Raw genomic sequence first — 18,072 nt, 5'->3', positions numbered from 1 at the left:
TCTGAGCAGGCTGTCAATTTTTGACAGTCTTTGATCATGACAGTCTGTAGAAAGACAGCTGGGAGTCAACATTGAATTGCAGGACCATTTTCAGTTCAACTTTTTGCCCTGCAGAATTGATTAATAGTACTTGACACTCATAGCAAGAATTGAACCTATCCAGAATCCAAGCAACAAATGTACACATTCAAAAATAATTTCATTCACAAGTACAAACTGTATAGTACTTTTTTTTTTTATCTTGTAAAACATTTGAAATAGCACAGCATTTAAAATAAATGAGATTCAAAAACAAAAATACTAAGGTCTATAAAGATATTTTATTCATTGATTGTTTTATGTAAAATTTATAGGTATCTATACAATATAAATAATGAATTGAAAAGTTTTGAATACATGTCATGGAAGAGGCTCAAAATGTCAGTTATCTATAAAACAGCTTTTAAATCTACTCTTCGCAAAACTTCTGTAAAAAGTCAGATAAAAAACAAAATTCAAGGATTTTGAATTTTCAATAATTAATACAGAAATCAATAATTTACTAATGTCTTGAACTTATTTTATATATTACTAAATAGAAACAATATACAAAACTAACTATTTTTAATAATTCATTTCTAAACCTGATTATTAATTAGTATTGACATTTTTTAAACATTTAGGAAAATGGAAGAAATTAAGAATTCCTTTTGAGCTAGGGAAATATCCCAAACAGATAAAATATTCATTATGATATGAATATATATATATATATATATAGAAATTAACACATTATTAGAATTTCAATCATAATTAATAAATTCAATGTATATTTATTTTATGAGTTTTCACAAAACAAATAATATTTCAATTATGAAACCTAACTGATACGAACTAAACAAAACAAATTTTATAACATCTCAATATACTTTATGCGAGCTTGATATTTTACCCAAATAAAAATGGTTTAAAACCAAAATTTAACCTTCTTTATACAGTACTTTATTTTAGAGAAGTTTTATGAGTTACATAAAAAATAAACCAGTGTTAAGACGAAAGAATAAAAGTGTAATTTGATTAATCATTTTATAGTGTAAAAATCAGATTTGGTTAACTCTGCAGTTAACATAGACACTAAAGTATTGAATTAAAATATAATAGCCTTCCTGCCAGAAATAATAATATGGATATTCTGCAAATATTCCTGATTCCCTCCCCTTTTTTAAGATTCAATTAATCAACTAAATAAAGTCACCATGAATAATTTCACTTCCCACCCCCTCCAAAAGTTTCCTGCAAAGTTTTTATAATGACAAAATTTCGGCTATTTTTGAAAATCAAAATCCTAAAATAAATATCAATGTTATAATAAGGCGAATTAAGCTCTTAGTTTAAAATCTAAAAACAAGTTCTCCAAATAAATATATAAAGATGATTTTCAACACATCCTGCTTAAAGGGAAAAAATACCATCAGTTATAGTTGGTTTTGATATGTGTTGCTGGTTCCTAAATCCATCAAAACAAAGGGATAAGGTAATTCGCATTACTTAACCGATCTAATGTGTCTAAGAAATTAAAAATAAGCTAACTAAAAAGATATAAGGGGAAAAAAATTTCTTTGTGACAAATTTGTAATACAAGGTGCAGACAAATTATTTAAAACAGTTTTTGAATAGAATCTAAATTATTTTTATTAACCAATTTCTTATTTGATATATAATACAGAATATTCTAAGAATATCAGGGGGAAAAAACCCACAAGATGGGGGGGGGACCTTTTCATTTGTTTTCCTTTCAAATAAAAATTTTTGTATATAAAATTTTTTTTGGGGGGGGGGGCATTCAGCTGATCTTAATGCAGCAATAAAATGTCATAATAGTTTTCGAATAATTCAATTTTTAATTACAATTCAAAATATTTAATAAATTATTAACATGATAAAATATAAATATTTGGTAATTCTATTTAAATATGATCATTAAAAATACAGATAAAAACTTTCATAGTCATTCAAATAATAAATTGTATTAATTTTATACAATACTATTTTGATGGAACTTGTGTTTTTCATTTATACAAAGGCTTAAAAATGTTCTTGTTTTATCTTAACTTCTTTTTCAAACCTTGCTTGGCAAATTTATAGTGGCATTTTTTATGAATATAAATTTACAATAAATTGAATCGTTCTTCTAATCTAATGAGAAAAAAAATAGCTAATGAGGAAAAAAAAAATGGATCAAAAGGAAATAAAAATTTTGAATTATAAAAGCCAAAAGTGAAATAATCAACATATTATTTAAAGTAACAAGAAAAAATTATAGATATGAAACTCAATTTCTTTACAATTACACACTTGAAAAAAATGAACACATAAAAAGAGTTAAACAACAAAGGAACAGCAATGTTTAGCAGTCACAAATACTACAATACAGAAAAAGAGATCAATAACAGTTTAAAATCATTTTAATGGAAACATTTATTTTTCTCAAGAAGTTAGTTCAACAAGAATATTAATTTCTGTACAAGTTAAGTAATCAACTGAGAAAATTTCAATATGAATGACTAGATAATGCATAAACATCTAAATATAAATACAACATGAAAATGAAATTCTTTAAAATCTTTAAATGCCTAACATGCTATCATTAGAGTACAAATTATTTTTGTATGGACATAAAAAATATTTATACATTTTATTTTAAATATAAAATTTGTCTAGACAAGTACTGACAAATTTCTTCAAATTGAAAATGGCTATAACTTAAAATATAGCAATTTTAAAAATGATATCATTACCAAAAAAAAAAAAAAAAAATGCCATGAAAAAAAAGGAAGATGCTATATAAATAAATAATAAGTTTTAAAAGTAGAAAAACTTTAGAAACAAACAGATATTGAAATATCAAGAAGAAAATACAATTACCTAAACAAACTAATATTAAACAAAGAATAAAAATGCAATTTGTTTACATATAATAATAACTTACAAACATTTAAAACAGATGTATTAATTAAGCCTTGCACATCTATTATTGGCTTCTATTAATTCAAATCTAAGTTTAAAATTATCTAAAATGTTGGATTGCACCGAACCTTTTAAAAAACTCTTGTGATAAAAAAAAAAAAAAAAAATGTTTATTACATTTTTAACAAAGTTATGATTAAATTTAACTCAATTTTTATTATATATTGTCAACAGCGTTTTTAAATGTAACTTTTGACATGAAAAAATCAATTATATAGGAAAAATTATATATAAAATTTTAAAAGAAAAGTCCATAAATTAAAATAAAATTTCAATAGCAATTTTTTTACAATAATTAGCATGACTGCTGGTAAATATAAATACAGGGAAAATGCAGGTATAAAGGCAAACAATAAATAAAAGAAGAAATAAATTAGGAAAATAATATATATAACAGGTTTAAACAATATTTAAAATGCCAATAACAGTAAAATAAGGCATATTAAAATTTGCTCTATTCATTATTTTGTTAAGACTAGATGACTCTTCCACACTGAACATTAACAGTGAATACAAAACTAAAAATAGTAAAATGTTTGGCATCTAATTAAAAAAAAATACTAGAACCTATACAAACTGATTTTAAACAGTGCACACATTTAACTGTAAAACATCCAAAATGTTTAGGAACATGGAAATTGGAGAATGGATTAGGAACTGTACAAGAAGTCAAAATGAGTAACTAAAAATATCTATAGAATATATAAATTAAAAAAAAAATAATAATGAAATATATTTTTTAAAGGAGTTTGCTTTTAGCTAGTATTAAAAATGTTAGCTTTGATAAGATAACAAACTTCAAATAATATCAAATAATTTTCTGTAATAGAAACCCATATAATGCATGAATTTTTTTAATCTCTTGATCATGTGATTAAATCTCATTTCAGACATATACTGTTCATTTCAAACCATGTAAATATGTAAAGGATATTTGAAAAACTTAAGTGTTCAAATGATTTGTTTTTAAATTAATCAGTATTTTAATTGAATTTGAAACTTACATTTTGTAAAAAGTTCAATATATAAAGTAAGCATATCATTGCACTGGGTCAGTTAAATTAGGCATTTTAGTATGTAATTTATTTTTTATACCCAGAAAAGGCAAATAAAGCAAATTGGCTATCATTACTTTTATTTAATAACTAAGTTTACATTATTTACAAATTTCAAAAAAGTTTGCTATTTTTAGCAATTGTTCAACAAAAAAAGGAAGCAAATTAATTTAACAAAATAATAAATAATACAATCACTAAAATAACTTTGTATTAAAATATATCTAAATCTGATGTTGAAAAACAAAATTTGATAACTACTTTAATTATTGCGCAAGTTTTTAATAATTCTTTTATTATTTGAAATGATTTTTTAAATCAAAAAAATCACAAAATCAAATTGAAAAAAGCCAACAAAATGGTATTTCAAATATCTAATCAAAGAATTAGTAAAATATAATTAAAAATTGCAGATGAAACACAAATTTGACTAGATAATTAAAAATCTGAAGCTCTTGCTTTGTGAAATCCAATTTCACAGAAGAATTCAAACTTTGAGAACTCCAAACAGGAGTATAATATTCAACAATCTAATAACGATTACAATGTTAAAACAGATATATATATTAATAAAAACAGTATTTAATCAACTACTTTACAAGGAAAAATTTTACTAAAAACCAATTATTAAAAAAAAAGCTACCACCAATATTCTAAACAATTTTTTTCCATTTTTTTAGTTAAAAAAAATTAATATGGTGAATTTTCAAACACTGGGAAATAAACTATTCCTATTTATGCTAAATAAAGCATTAATATTTAAGTTTCTGAATTAAAAAAAAAATCTTTACAAAAGTATTTTTTTTAAAAATAAAGTAGGTTTAACATTATGTTAGTTTTTTAATAATCATTAAAGAGTAGAACTATACTTGTCTAACTAAGATAGGGAAGGGGATCTTTATAAAAGATTTTACAACAAAATAAATAATGCTAATATGATGATGAAAGTAATAAATCTGATAAACAACAGGGAATAAAACATAATAAAAAAAGTAAAAAGAAGTACTAAAAAATTCAACAAAATATTATGTTGGTTGTTCAGTGTGTCTTATAATAGGATATGAACATTCTGAACATTAACAACAACTATAAACATTAAAACATAAGTAGATAAATTTGGCATTCACTTTGACTTATATCTGAAAACATTAAGTAAAATTTGTAATCTACAGTGTGATGACATGGAGATATACGATGGAAATGATAAATTCAAACTTTCCATTTCACATAGACAATTTGTAAACATTCCAAAGATTCAATTTTTGAGATCTTTAATATTCACACGCAAGGTTACAAGTTTGTTTCATTGAGGAAGGAGATATCAATTGTAAGTTCACAATGAAAAGACCGGATCATTTGTTCTTTCTAAAAGAAAGTTTTAAAAAAAAATTAGATGGTCAATGGCAATGAATATTCTTAAAACACTTTTAATACCAATATAAGCAATATACTACAAGAAATTCTACTATTAATATTTATGACATCAATGTTTTATTGACTGAAATCTAAAAAAAAATGTTCAAAAGATTTCAAAATAAAACAGGATTATACATATTTTTTATTATTATATTCATCATATTAAAGTTATATAGTTTTTCTGATCATTTCAGCCTCTACAGCAAGAGATCCAAAGAAAAATAATTAGATACTTGCTTTTTACTTTATTATATTATTTAAGGCTGCAGAATTAAATTTTGCATTTTAATAATAAAATATATAATCAAATCGGAAAAGACAAACCAAAGAATTTTTCAAACTTAAAAAAAATAATGTCAATTTTTAGTTTGACAAAAGTAACAAAATATAATAATATAAAAAAAAAAATTTTTTTTAACCAGCCAGATATAGCAATATGATTAGTTTAAACTATCTTGTACTATTTTCTATGTTTAATTTGCACATTTTAATTTCAAGTATTTATTATTAAGGAATTGAAAGAAATTTTGGAAGTAAAATATAACAGCCAAAATATTATTGCATCTTTCATCTATTCAGAATAAAAAAAAATATATAATAAATAGTTCCAAATCAGCCAAGTTTAGTATAAAATCAGTTTAGATAGTATTGAATTGCAAACTGAACTCAATTATCAAGGTGAATTTGATTTGCCTTAAATGAAAGTTTAGAGATTTTTCATAAAATTTTGATGAGAGAGAAATTTTCTACTTTCAAATAATGTATGATTTTTTATTTTTTTTTATTGTAGAGAATTTTCTTTACCTTTAGTATCCATTTAAAAATAATCTTCATGTTAGAATTCTATTAATTTATCAGAATACATATGTTTCATTTGTGTTATATAGCTGTAAAAGTACTTATTCCCAAAGAAGAAAATTTTGGAGGAAAGAGGATCTCCTGTTATGTCTATGAAAACGATATTGAAAAAAGAAGTATTTTGGCGCTGTGCTTCAGTGCATTTTATCCTGTCAATAATCAAACAGATTTAAAAATCTCTGAAAATTAAGAATTTTTGAAAAATGGAGAGTTGTTTTTTTGCAGTAGTCAGTAATGGGCAATTGTTTTGAAGCACAATAATTAGATTTCAATAATTAGTGTAACCATTAGAGATAGATTTATTTATTGTTATTATTTTGTCCTCATGAACAGCTTTAAAAAATTTTTTTTTCAAGATTTATATTATAGATTTTTTAAAATTTGCATCATAGAACCTACTATTCATAAATAGTTATTTTTAATATTTAAAAAATTTAGAACAACCATGTAAACTTTTTTTTGTAATGATTAAATTTGCAAAAGATAAATGATTACCCTTTGACAACTTCAGATTATAATTAATTGTCATTATTAATTTTTTATATTATTATTTTAAAAATATCTAATACATCACTTTTGTAATATAACTAGAAGAAAATAAATGATAGCAGCTTATTTATTTCACAATTATTATTGATTCATTTTAATTTTTTTAAATGCATGGGTATAATTTAATTTGAACAGCAAGATAAAAAATTATTTAATGTAACACTTTTCAAGTGACAATAAGTTGTTTAATGTAGATAGATATAGACTTTCATTTATTTATTATTATTATTGCTGTTTACAATCTAACATTACTTTAACTGTCTTCAGTTATTGATATAAAAAGATATAAATGTCTGGCCTATTAAATTGAAGTTAATTTAATTTGGAAGCATTTTCCTACCACAGCATAATCATTTATTGTGACATTTTATTAGGTTATTTAATGCAATAAGCATATTTTATCATTTTAAAATTGATGGAACAACTGAATATATTCAAATCAGAGCAATTTTTAAAAATGAACACTGTAAAAGTGTAATTTTCAATAGCTATGTATATACTATGTACATACTAATATATAACTTATATTAATATGTATTTTACATGATTTAACATTTTTTTAAGAAATACTACAATAAAAATGATATGCATTTATTATAATTTTAAATGTACAATCATAATCATTTTTAAGCAATAAATGAAAAGGTATATTTTTATTAATACTATAAATAAAGGTAAAGGTAATTGTAACTATGTGATACAATAGGTTGAAAACAATTGAAAATGGCTGTAACAAGAATAAAAATATAATACTTTATATATGATTTCAAATATACATAAATTCCCCTTCATTATTTAAATTACATATTAATAATTGCCAATTCAAATGTAGTTATGAGTTTTTCTAAGAGGAAATAAAAATTTTATTTATGATTTCTTTTCTACTTTACTATAAAAGGTCATGAGGCCATAATTCTAAAAACAAAGTCACCACCTGGAAAATAAAATACTTAATTCAGTAATTCAACAATAAAATACAAAATTCTTACCAACATTTTCTGGTGATCAATGCATTCAAATAAATCATCATCTGATAAAACAGACAATTAATATCCCAACAAACAACAAGATGTTGTTAATATTGATTCTAAAACCTTTCTGGGTTGCAGTGCCTTCTATGTTTTGAACAACTGCTTGCTTTTCACCTAAAATTAAATAAAATTTTATGCTATGTTATTAATCACAAATTTATGAAACAAAGTAATGTGACAAGTAATCAAGAATAAGAATTTGCGGCTTTAAGAAAAATTTAACTTAATCGAATTTACATATTACTGTATTTAAAACTGTATTCTCATAAAAAAGTTTCATTGTATGGAAAACAAAATGTATCTTTAAAAAATTTTATTTTATGAAAATCTTTTAAATTATTATCTTAAAAATATTTTAAACTACATATTTTGCTATATTATAACTATACATTAAAAATTATAATTTTACCCCCCCCCCCCATAAACAGATGAAGTTTTTAAAATTTTCTAACTCAAGATTATCCTTATCCAAAACAGCAATATCCTTTAAGAAAATTTACACATTCCAATACATCAATTGTAAATTCAAAGTTTGATACATAACAAAATACATTTAGTTTATTATTTTTATTATTATTAGTGAGATATCAGAGAAACGGCATCCCAAAATTTTCATCATTTAATCCTAACAATGAATTATGGGATTAATAAAAAATATCTCATTATGCTAAAAATAATTTGCAAATTTAAATATCAATTTATTATTTGGTTTTTATCTCAGAATAAGATGAGCTTGACAAACTATTTGACATTCATTTTTAGAGCCTTTTCCGACTGAAAAAGATAAAATTATTTTTGCATTTCAAAACTCTTAGAGCTGGAGAACATGCCATCTAGCTGGAAAACATGCCATGAATGGATTCAATAATACACTACAAAGAATAGTAGTGAATTTTGTGACTATTTCAAGATTTACAAGCATCATGTTGATGACATTAACAGTATTTCAGACATTATAATCTTCAAATATTTTTTTAACAAAAATATATTTTGAATTTACCTTTGACAACATAAACAAGTGTACTGACAGTATCAGCATTTGAAGGGGAGCAGGTATAATTGCCAGAGTCACTGGGTTGAGCGTCTTTGATTCGCAGTCGACTGACTGCTGTATTTCCACCCCCTTTCTGAACAGTGATGGATCCACGAGAGGAATCATAATTGATCATACGATTATCATGGTACCAGAACACATAAGCAGGTGCCTCTGGGCTGTCCATAATTACACATGTGAGATTGATTGAGCTTCCGACCTCCACATACATGTCTGGTCCTTCAACAATTCTTGCTTCAGGAACTGAAAAAGTAAATATCAAAATAGTCTGTGAAATTCTCATTTGCTAATAAAATCATCTCTCACATCCTCTTAACCCTTTCAGGAATGGTGTGTCATATATGCCTCATCTACGAATATCTCTCGAAGCTGGGCATACCACCCGTGCATTTCTTGAAATCAAACTCACTGGAAGTGATGCATTATGTGCATTTTAAACAGGAACAATTTTTAAACACCACTAGATATCTCCCTCTGTCCATTACTTTTGAAATAAGTATGGTTTGAGTATCCTGACCTTCAGCTTGCTCATAATTAGCCTGACATTAGTATTTCAGTCATCAGCTGTTGCAGGGGGATGGGTAAGAGTAATGTATATAAACAGAGCTGGGTTGTGTAACTTTCCACTTGATAGAATCATTTGTATTTCCGGTCCCTTTCCAAATTCTTTCTTTTTTTCTTATTACTGTGTAAATGTAACTAGTCCTTTTGGGTTTTACTTCAGTTCTGTTGTATTTTGCGTAACTTTCAGATACATTTTGCAGACTTCTTTTTATTATTGAAAGCATTGGTTTCAGTTTATTATAGCAAGAAAATGCCATTTACCAGAAGAAGAATATGCCCATATTATAAACGAACTAATAATCTAAACAGGTAGCAAAAATGATGTTAGGATTTAAACTTTATTTTTTATGATTTTTTTTTTTTCAAAGTTAGATTTAGCAAAGCAAAATTCCTGTCCTGTAAAATGATTCCTTTCGTGTATGCTCCATCCCATGCATGTATATAGGATAGAGAGAGGCCCCTCCAGTCCCGAAAGGGTTAAAATGGAAATTTTGAAAGAGAAACAAGAAAGTGATTTTCTTTTCTCAAATTACTAAAGAATTTATTAATTTTTTTGCCTCAATGAAAAAACACTTTACTGGCTCTCTTTCAGCATTAACAGTAAACTAGCTACATCATATAAAGCTATATAATTTAATTTAAAAGAAAAATAAAGTTATCTGCATAGCAGTTGAAAACACCTACAGATTAGCTCTACAACAGTAAATAAAATCTTAATATTTTAGTGGTAGAGCATTTGTTTCAGTAAGAAAGGAAGTAAAAATTTAAAGCAGTTCCAAAAAAAAAAAAAAAAGTCAAGAAATATGCTTGATGTCATTTGCCTTCACAAGAGGAGAAATAGTTATACTGCTTTTAAAATTATATATTGACTGAAGAATATTTTCTTGGTAATATATTGAAAAAAAAATAATAAAAATAAAAATTCAAGAATAAAAAAAATTATTCAGAATAACTTCAGTTTTATTTACAGAATAATAAATACTGTTTGTATAGTTTTTCATTACTTTAAAATGTTTTTAAGGGAAATTTTTTTTTCCATAAATCAATTTATTCTAGGTGGTCCAAAGGTTTTAGACAAAATGACTCATCATGCCAAAGAGAGCAATAAGGAAAACATTACATTAAACGTGAATGCAAGTGCAATACAAGTACCAAAATTTTCATGCATAAAAATTTCAAAATTTTTGTAATTTGATAGACAACAAACCTTTTGAATCCAATACATATAAAATAATCTTGTGAACTATAAGTCAAAATGTCAACAATACTGTCTCAACTTTCCCTCAATACTGTCAACAACTTTATATATATATATATATATATATATATATATATATATATATATATATATATATATATATATATATAATAAACTCACCAACAACCCAGAGCCTAAAATAAATGCTCTTAGAAGGAAATGAACTGATCTGGCATTCATATAGTCCTTCATCTGCAACCTGCGGATATTTTATCTGCAGGGCCCAATCATTTGTAATTGGCATATATACAGAAGAGAATCTAGTGTCACTAGTGTAGGTGTACTTTCCAACAGTCAAAAGATGAAAATCTTTTAGTCTTATCCAAGAAACCTAAAATAATGTCAATTCTAGTCAATTTTATTTCAATATTTACAAAGACCATTAAAATAATGAACCTATACATAACTACATACACATAAAATTTATCAAGCTTTATATTATATTTTATATATATACATGCAAATGAACCAACATTAGCAAAATTAATCAACAGAAAATTAAAACATAAAGGAAAATTATAGGATACCAACACTTTTTATTGGTAAAATTTTATTTTTATAAAAATCAAAGAAGCAAATACAGAAAATTTGTTTCTTAAAATACAAATAACAGTTCCTGAAATTTAAATATTTATAATGCAAAATTTTGTTTTTAAAGACAATGTTTAAAAGGATTTGAATTTCCATCGTATATTTAAAGGGAGATATCTTTAGTCATGTGTTATTTATATTTCTTCCATAATTCAGTAGGAGTCGAGAGAGAGAGCAGGCAGTCATTGCTGCTGATAAATTTGATTTGAATGTAGCATGCTGCATGTGCTTTAATGCATATATCCCAGTGTCCCTCATTTTTCAATAAATTCAGAATTGAATATACATTACAAAAACTGCCATATGAAACATCATTGACATGCCAGGACCTGGACATAGAACCAGGCACATTTATCAACAACATGCAAAGAAGGAAGCATTCATCTTGACAGGATGTACAATGCACAATCTGCCTAATGTAGTTTATATGAATATGTTAGATTGTCCATTGACTCATTTTCCTCATTTGCATTATAGTTAAAGTGAATATGGAATAACCCACTGATTATCTACTTCAAAATAACTATTTCGCATTTCTACGGTTGCCAATTTACCATCATTTGTTGATCTATTTCTATATAAAGAATATTCATTGTTCCATGTAACTGTATTGGATACTAATGCTTAAGAGATTCTAAGAAAATTTCTTGTTTATCATGTATGATAAAATTGGATTCAGTGTACCCTAAAGTACATGTATTATAATTTTTGTCTCAACTTCCTGCAAATCCTTATTGACAATGGATATTTCAGTGCATATTACATTATCAATTTCATTTGAAGTGGTTTTGTTAAAGAGCCAGATTTGTATATGTGTGTGTGAGACAATCTTTTGCCATTCTACTAAGTGCACAATAAAATGTGTAGTTCAATCCTAAAGGATTGTCACACAAATTAATTAAATCAAAATGGAAATAAATTGAAATTTATGGAAATTCAATTTAACAAAGCAATCAGAAACAATGAAATGGAATCATAAAATACTTAGCATAGCTTTTGTTGCTTTGACCTCCAACAGATAGTGCTGTGTAAAGCAGTACCAACTGTTGGACGGCATTAACAAAAAGAGCAAAAACAGTAATAGGAGTAACATTTATATAATAGGCATATAAAAACGTGTGTATTTGAATACCACGTTTTGTCAAAATTTCAAAATAATTAGTGAAGAACTTTAGGAGAGTTAAGATTTTAAACAACCAAACATTTACATTGTAATTTATAAAGATGACCAAAAATAGGATAAGAAAGACAAATTGTTTAACGGATTCTATTCAAATTGAAGTAAGAAATTTTGAAAAACATTCAAACTGAATTAAACTGTAACTTAGATGATTTTTATGACCATTTTTATACTTTATCATCAGTAATCTATTCTTAAAAAGATAGAAGGCTTTTTTTTTTCACACAAGTATAAATACACAGAAGAAATTGTATGTGTAAATAAAACACTCAAGAATACAATAATTCAATTTATAAAACAAAATAATTTTAATGTTTCCTTTAATTTTAAATTCTTGTATTATTCATGCTTATTAAAGAATCTCAGGACAGAAGAAATTTATAGCATTGATTCCAAGTGCAATATCTCTAGTAAAAAAAATAATTTTACAGATAGTTCAGATGGATGCTGAATCAATGGTAGCTTAGGCAGCAAAATTAAAGATTCCAGAATCTACAAGAAAATTGACCTTAGGTTCATTAGGATGCAAGTTTTAGTAATCTGTTTAAAACCTTCATCCTGCTATGGAAAGTATAAAAAATGCCAGACGACAAAGTTATGATTTCAATACTGAGTCAGTTAAAGAATCATGTAATCAATATTGAGTTAGCAATCAAATTCAATTAAAGTAGAATAGCAGATTGAAAATAGAAGACATTCTATAGGCATTTATAATTGAGTGATGTTTCTCTTCTACAAATTTCTAAGCACTTTGTACAGGTGCTTATTTTAATTGCTATTTTTTGTATATGTTTCAGCTTTTTTTTTTTTTTTTTTTTTGTTATCTGTGTGTCTGTATTGAATAAAGTGTTATTCATGTTTTTGTGCCAATTAGACTCTGTTCACCTTACACTCAGCAAAATGGACCCTCTGACTTTTCAATTTCAGATTTATTTCCAGTAACAACATATATGTGTAGCCACTTCCCTTGTACATCATTTATTGAATATAATTTAATATTAAATAGCTTTAATTAGAACAACAATTTATTGCAAAATTTCATCAAAATAACTTTCTTATATAATCATTAAGTCATAAATTAATATATGCATATATTGCACTAAATGAAATATATTCAACAAATTCTTATCATGAATAATTTTCATTTATAAACAAAGAATTAAAAAGATAAAAATATTAAATATATAGATCATACTGTTCTTTCTCCAACCAGGTTCACTATACAATGCAAGTAAGCAGTTTGGCCTACTTGAGTGGTAACATTTCTAGTCAAATAGGGATCAATATTGGATTTCTTAATATAGTGAGGAAGGAGAGCTGCTAATGGGTCTTCGGTCACACCACTGTCAAGTGGTGGCTGTATGCTCTGAGGAGGTATAGCTTGAACAGGGTCCATATCTATAACATACAAGTAAAAAACATCACATTTTACGAGTACTGCAGGATTATCCTAGTACCTAGTTAAGTGCAAATTCATAAATACATATAAAACTTTTAAACAGATTATATTATATGATAAACAATCTCATTATGAATTATTTTTTGGGTGCAAAACATTTAATGATTAATTCTCAGTTGAAAGTTAAATAACACTCAGAAGAATCTAACCTAATTTTGCAAAAGTGAATCATGAAACTGTAGCCTCTTTAATAAATAAAATTTCTACTCCTTTCAAGAATTAATAACCAAATCATTTTCCTTCCACAATTATGGATTTTATTTACAAACAAATAAAATCCATAATTGTGAAATCCTGAAGAATCCTACCGCTAAATTTTAGAAATTTTTAATCTGGAACATTCATCTTTACCTATAATAATGATGAACGTGTGTCTGTGTATTAGTACACTAAAAACAAAATTGTTCAACCAGAATTATAAGAATCGGCACACATATATACTTTGGAGGTTGAGAATGTAAGCTTCAGAGCGACCTTTTTAAAATTTAACACAAAAATAAAATGTTGACAATTTTCCACTACAACTTCAGATAATATTAGTTACAACTTCAGGTAGTATAAAAATGATTTTTGCACCATTTTCAAAAGTGAAAAAATTATGTTTTCAATAATATCATTTTTTTAACACATAAATTGTTTTTATTCTTTAACTATTTTTTTTAAAAAATACTTACATATTTTCAAAAAAATTTATTTTACACAAAATAATAATTAACTTACAAAAGCACATTGCATGTGCATAAGAAAAAAAAACTTTATTAGCATTAGCTTTATTGCCATCATACAGACTAAAGCTCAAAATAAAAAAAAATTAACTTGCTACAAACTAAATTTAGAAAAATGTCATTTTTAAAATGTGTCTTTGTGAAATAAAATAAATACTGTTCATTTCAGCATTCTGAGAAGACCACTTTTCAGCAGTTCTATTCTCACTAAGGGAATTTACTTTATTGTTAAATTGAAACATCTCTTTTCTTACTCATATTTTGCTAAATTAAACACATCCTAACACATGCGCAAAAGTGCAGATGGTTTTAGAATCAAACAATATTACAAGTAAAATGTTACAAGTTATATTACAAGTAAAATGTTTCTGTGAACTATATATGTAAGCCAAAAAAACACCTAAAGTTTCCCAATGTCGTTTGGTCCAAGAATATGAAATTGATTGACTGTCCTAAAATAGTGATATTCAAAGCTTCATAACTCAGTAAAATTTTGTTGCAGAATATAGATTTTTTTTAAATTTAAAATTTGAAGTGTCATGAATGCTTCAGTTAACATTTAAATTAAAAAAGAAAAAAAACATTTATTGGTTGAAAAAAAATATTAACATTATTTAAATATTTTTAAAAGTAAAAAAACTTTTTTTTAAAGTATTATCAGATATATTTTTATAGAATAAAATCAGAATTTTTATGAAAATTAATTATTTGTGCTTCAATTTAAAGCAGAATAACATAACATTTCAAAAATAAGCCATGTCATATGACTATCAAAATTTGAAGCTTAAAAATATTTTATGAATGAGACAAAATTACACGATATATAGAAAAGAAAATGTTGGAAACAATAATCCCAATAAACCAGCTGGTTGCCAAAAGCAGTTAATCATTCATAAAATAATCAAATCTGATTGGATCTATCCTTTTTATTGAAATACATATTTAACATATAATTATAAAACACAAAATAAGGAGAGCATTTTGTTCATTTGACTCACTCATATTGTTAAGTAGGAAACATTAAGATTATATATATATGCATAGCTTTTTAGTCTAAACATAAGAATATAGTAAGAGATTATAGTAAGCAGACATGACACAACATACAACAAAAAGTATAAGAAGCATTTCACAGTGTCATGAAATGTCAAAACATAAACATTGAGAAGTAAGACAAATATTATTAACTGAATAATAAAATGAATAAATTCATAAAAATAAGTTTGAGATATTAAAAATATTGTAGATTTGTTACATAAAAGGAAAATAAATCTCACGTATGGGAAATTCAATTCTGAAATCTAGGAAATGTGTCGTGTCCAAGTAAGACAGTGTCTCTATTTAAAATAATAATAAATGAAAGCTTAAATTTATCTTCGTAAACAAAGTACATATTTATAAGAAATTTTCTTCGCACCATTTTGTTCAATAAAAGAATAAACCAACTTCCAAATCATTTTTTTAATTTTTTTTATTCTAACAATCTCAACTTAATTATGCATTACTGAACTTTGTGAAATATATAAGAGAGCAATTTGTTACATTTTATATTATTATTTATATTTTTATATATATTTTTTTTCCCAAAATTATAAAATCTGACATTGAAAGCTTTGATTTTTTCCTGTCTTCCATTCGAAGTTAGAGCATCAAAATCCATTTGTGCTTTATTTCTGAACAATAGCCCTGGTATGAATACCATCTGAATGCATATAGTAAAAATTAATAAGGGACTTTTAAATATGGAATCTACATTAATTCTACAAGTTGTTGCAATACTAAATGAGACTTCTGTTTTTCCTGTGCTATACTCTTTAATTTTACTGTTTTAGATAGCTTAATATAATAAAATATTCTTTTATATAATATTGCTTGGAACAAGGATTTAAATTTATAATATAACTAAAACAAGAGTATAGTGACAGACTATTAATATATTCCAATTAACAATTCAAATTTTAAATGCCATACTCGCTTCATGGCAAAACATTACAATAAAAAAATTACTGCATACTATAGTAAGAAAATATTAGCTATGAAACCTAAATATTGCTAACAAACATTGCAATTTGTCACTTTATTGACTTATAACTAATCAGCAACATTTAAAATTCTGCACCTACAAGTTAAAACTGAAATTAAATGCAATTAGAAATAAAATGTTAAAAATTACTTTTCCTGAACTTCTTACAGTATATATTTTCAAATATATAAATTATAATATTCAAGTAACAATATAGTTGTTTAGGATAATATTTAGTAAACATACATTTACATTTTCATATACAGTTTTGCAATTTTTTTAACCTTTTTCATAAAAAACGCTGTAATTAAAAAAATTACATTGTTTAGTTTGGACTTTTTTTTTTTTTTTTCCGAATGAAAAACTTTAGCGAGTTAAAACTTTATTATCAATAATCTTTATAAGTTAATTTCTATAAATACAAAAAAAATGATCATATAACTAGAAATACAATAATTTTTAAAATTTAATTACATTTCAGAAAATATTTCCCATAAAAACAACAATCATCTTAATTCATAACGATATAAGAAAATGGAACATTTTAATTTGAAATCAATACCAAAAAAATTAATAAAAGAAATAACTTAATAGTTACATTTTGAAACAAATTTCTAAGCTTTCCTTAAGGAAGGTAAACATCAAAACATAAAAAGACATTTAAACAAATAAAAAATATATGATAGTGAAACTTACAATTTACAAAGTTTAGTGTCAAACTGACATTATAATAAAGTAAAACGATAAAGAAATGATGAAAGATCCGGGATATAAAATCAGTATGCATTGTAAATATTTTTCTATCCACCTCCATACTCTGAGAAACCAGAGTAATTTAGCTTAATAGAATTTTTGCCCAGTGCTTCGTTCATGAAGGCTCTTCATTAAAAAAAGTTCACTGTACCAACAAGAAGGAAGGAGGTTTGTTTTTTCCGGCGTATACTCTTGAACGGGTTCTTTCCAACGGGAAAGCTTAAGGTTTCCAGGAAGTTTTTTTACTTTAATATGATGAAATTGATCAACAAAGTTAAACATAAGCAAACCTTACAACATTCACCATGTTTAATTTCCATCATTTTCAGTTTCTCTCAACTCAAGAAGACGGATTGTCATTGCCAAACCTCACCGAAACATACTTTTTTTTTTCCTTCTAATAAAGATAATTCATTGCTGCATCGATAAATAAAAGAACATAGACAGCTACTTTCGTAATAAGTTCTAATAATCCGATGATAAAATATGCTAGTTATATTCCGCATTTATCAAACTTAGCAAAGTTATGTTTTTGTATTGATGTACTCTA

The 18,072-nt window shown here is 25.2% G+C and overlaps 1 protein-coding gene across 1 annotated transcript; it reads right to left on the bottom strand.

Annotated features, from left to right (window-relative positions):
* Positions 1 to 4,746: 4,746 nt before the first annotated feature.
* Positions 4,747 to 17,870, bottom strand: LOC129981954 (zwei Ig domain protein zig-8-like). Its single transcript, XM_056093025.1, has 6 exons — positions 17,466 to 17,870; positions 13,758 to 13,960; positions 10,912 to 11,122; positions 8,916 to 9,212; positions 7,874 to 8,029; positions 4,747 to 5,426 (listed from the first exon to the last, which is right to left on the bottom strand). Exons 1-5 carry the CDS (start codon positions 17,581 to 17,583, stop codon positions 7,911 to 7,913), a joined length of 948 nt encoding a protein of 315 aa, XP_055949000.1. The 5' UTR covers positions 17,584 to 17,870; the 3' UTR covers positions 4,747 to 5,426; positions 7,874 to 7,910.
* Between the last annotated feature and the right edge of the window lie 202 nt (positions 17,871 to 18,072).

Source organism: Argiope bruennichi, chromosome 8, assembly GCF_947563725.1.
Source record: "Argiope bruennichi chromosome 8, qqArgBrue1.1, whole genome shotgun sequence".
Lineage (NCBI taxonomy): Eukaryota > Metazoa > Arthropoda > Arachnida > Araneae > Araneidae > Argiope > Argiope bruennichi.
Note: the sequence above shows the minus strand (reverse complement) of the source record. Positions and strands in the feature narration are given on the sequence as shown.

Coding starts and splice junctions, on each gene's coding strand:
- LOC129981954 (XM_056093025.1), bottom strand. CDS start 17,583: ATGGAGGTGGATAGAAAAATATTTACAATGCATACTGATTTTATATCC. Junction 13,961..17,465: donor GACACTAAACTTTGTAAATT/GTAAGTTTCACT, acceptor TGTATGTTATAG/ATATGGACCCTGTTCAAGCT. Junction 9,213..10,911: donor TTTTAGGCTCTGGGTTGTTG/GTGAGTTTATTA, acceptor TTACTTTTTCAG/TTCCTGAAGCAAGAATTGTT.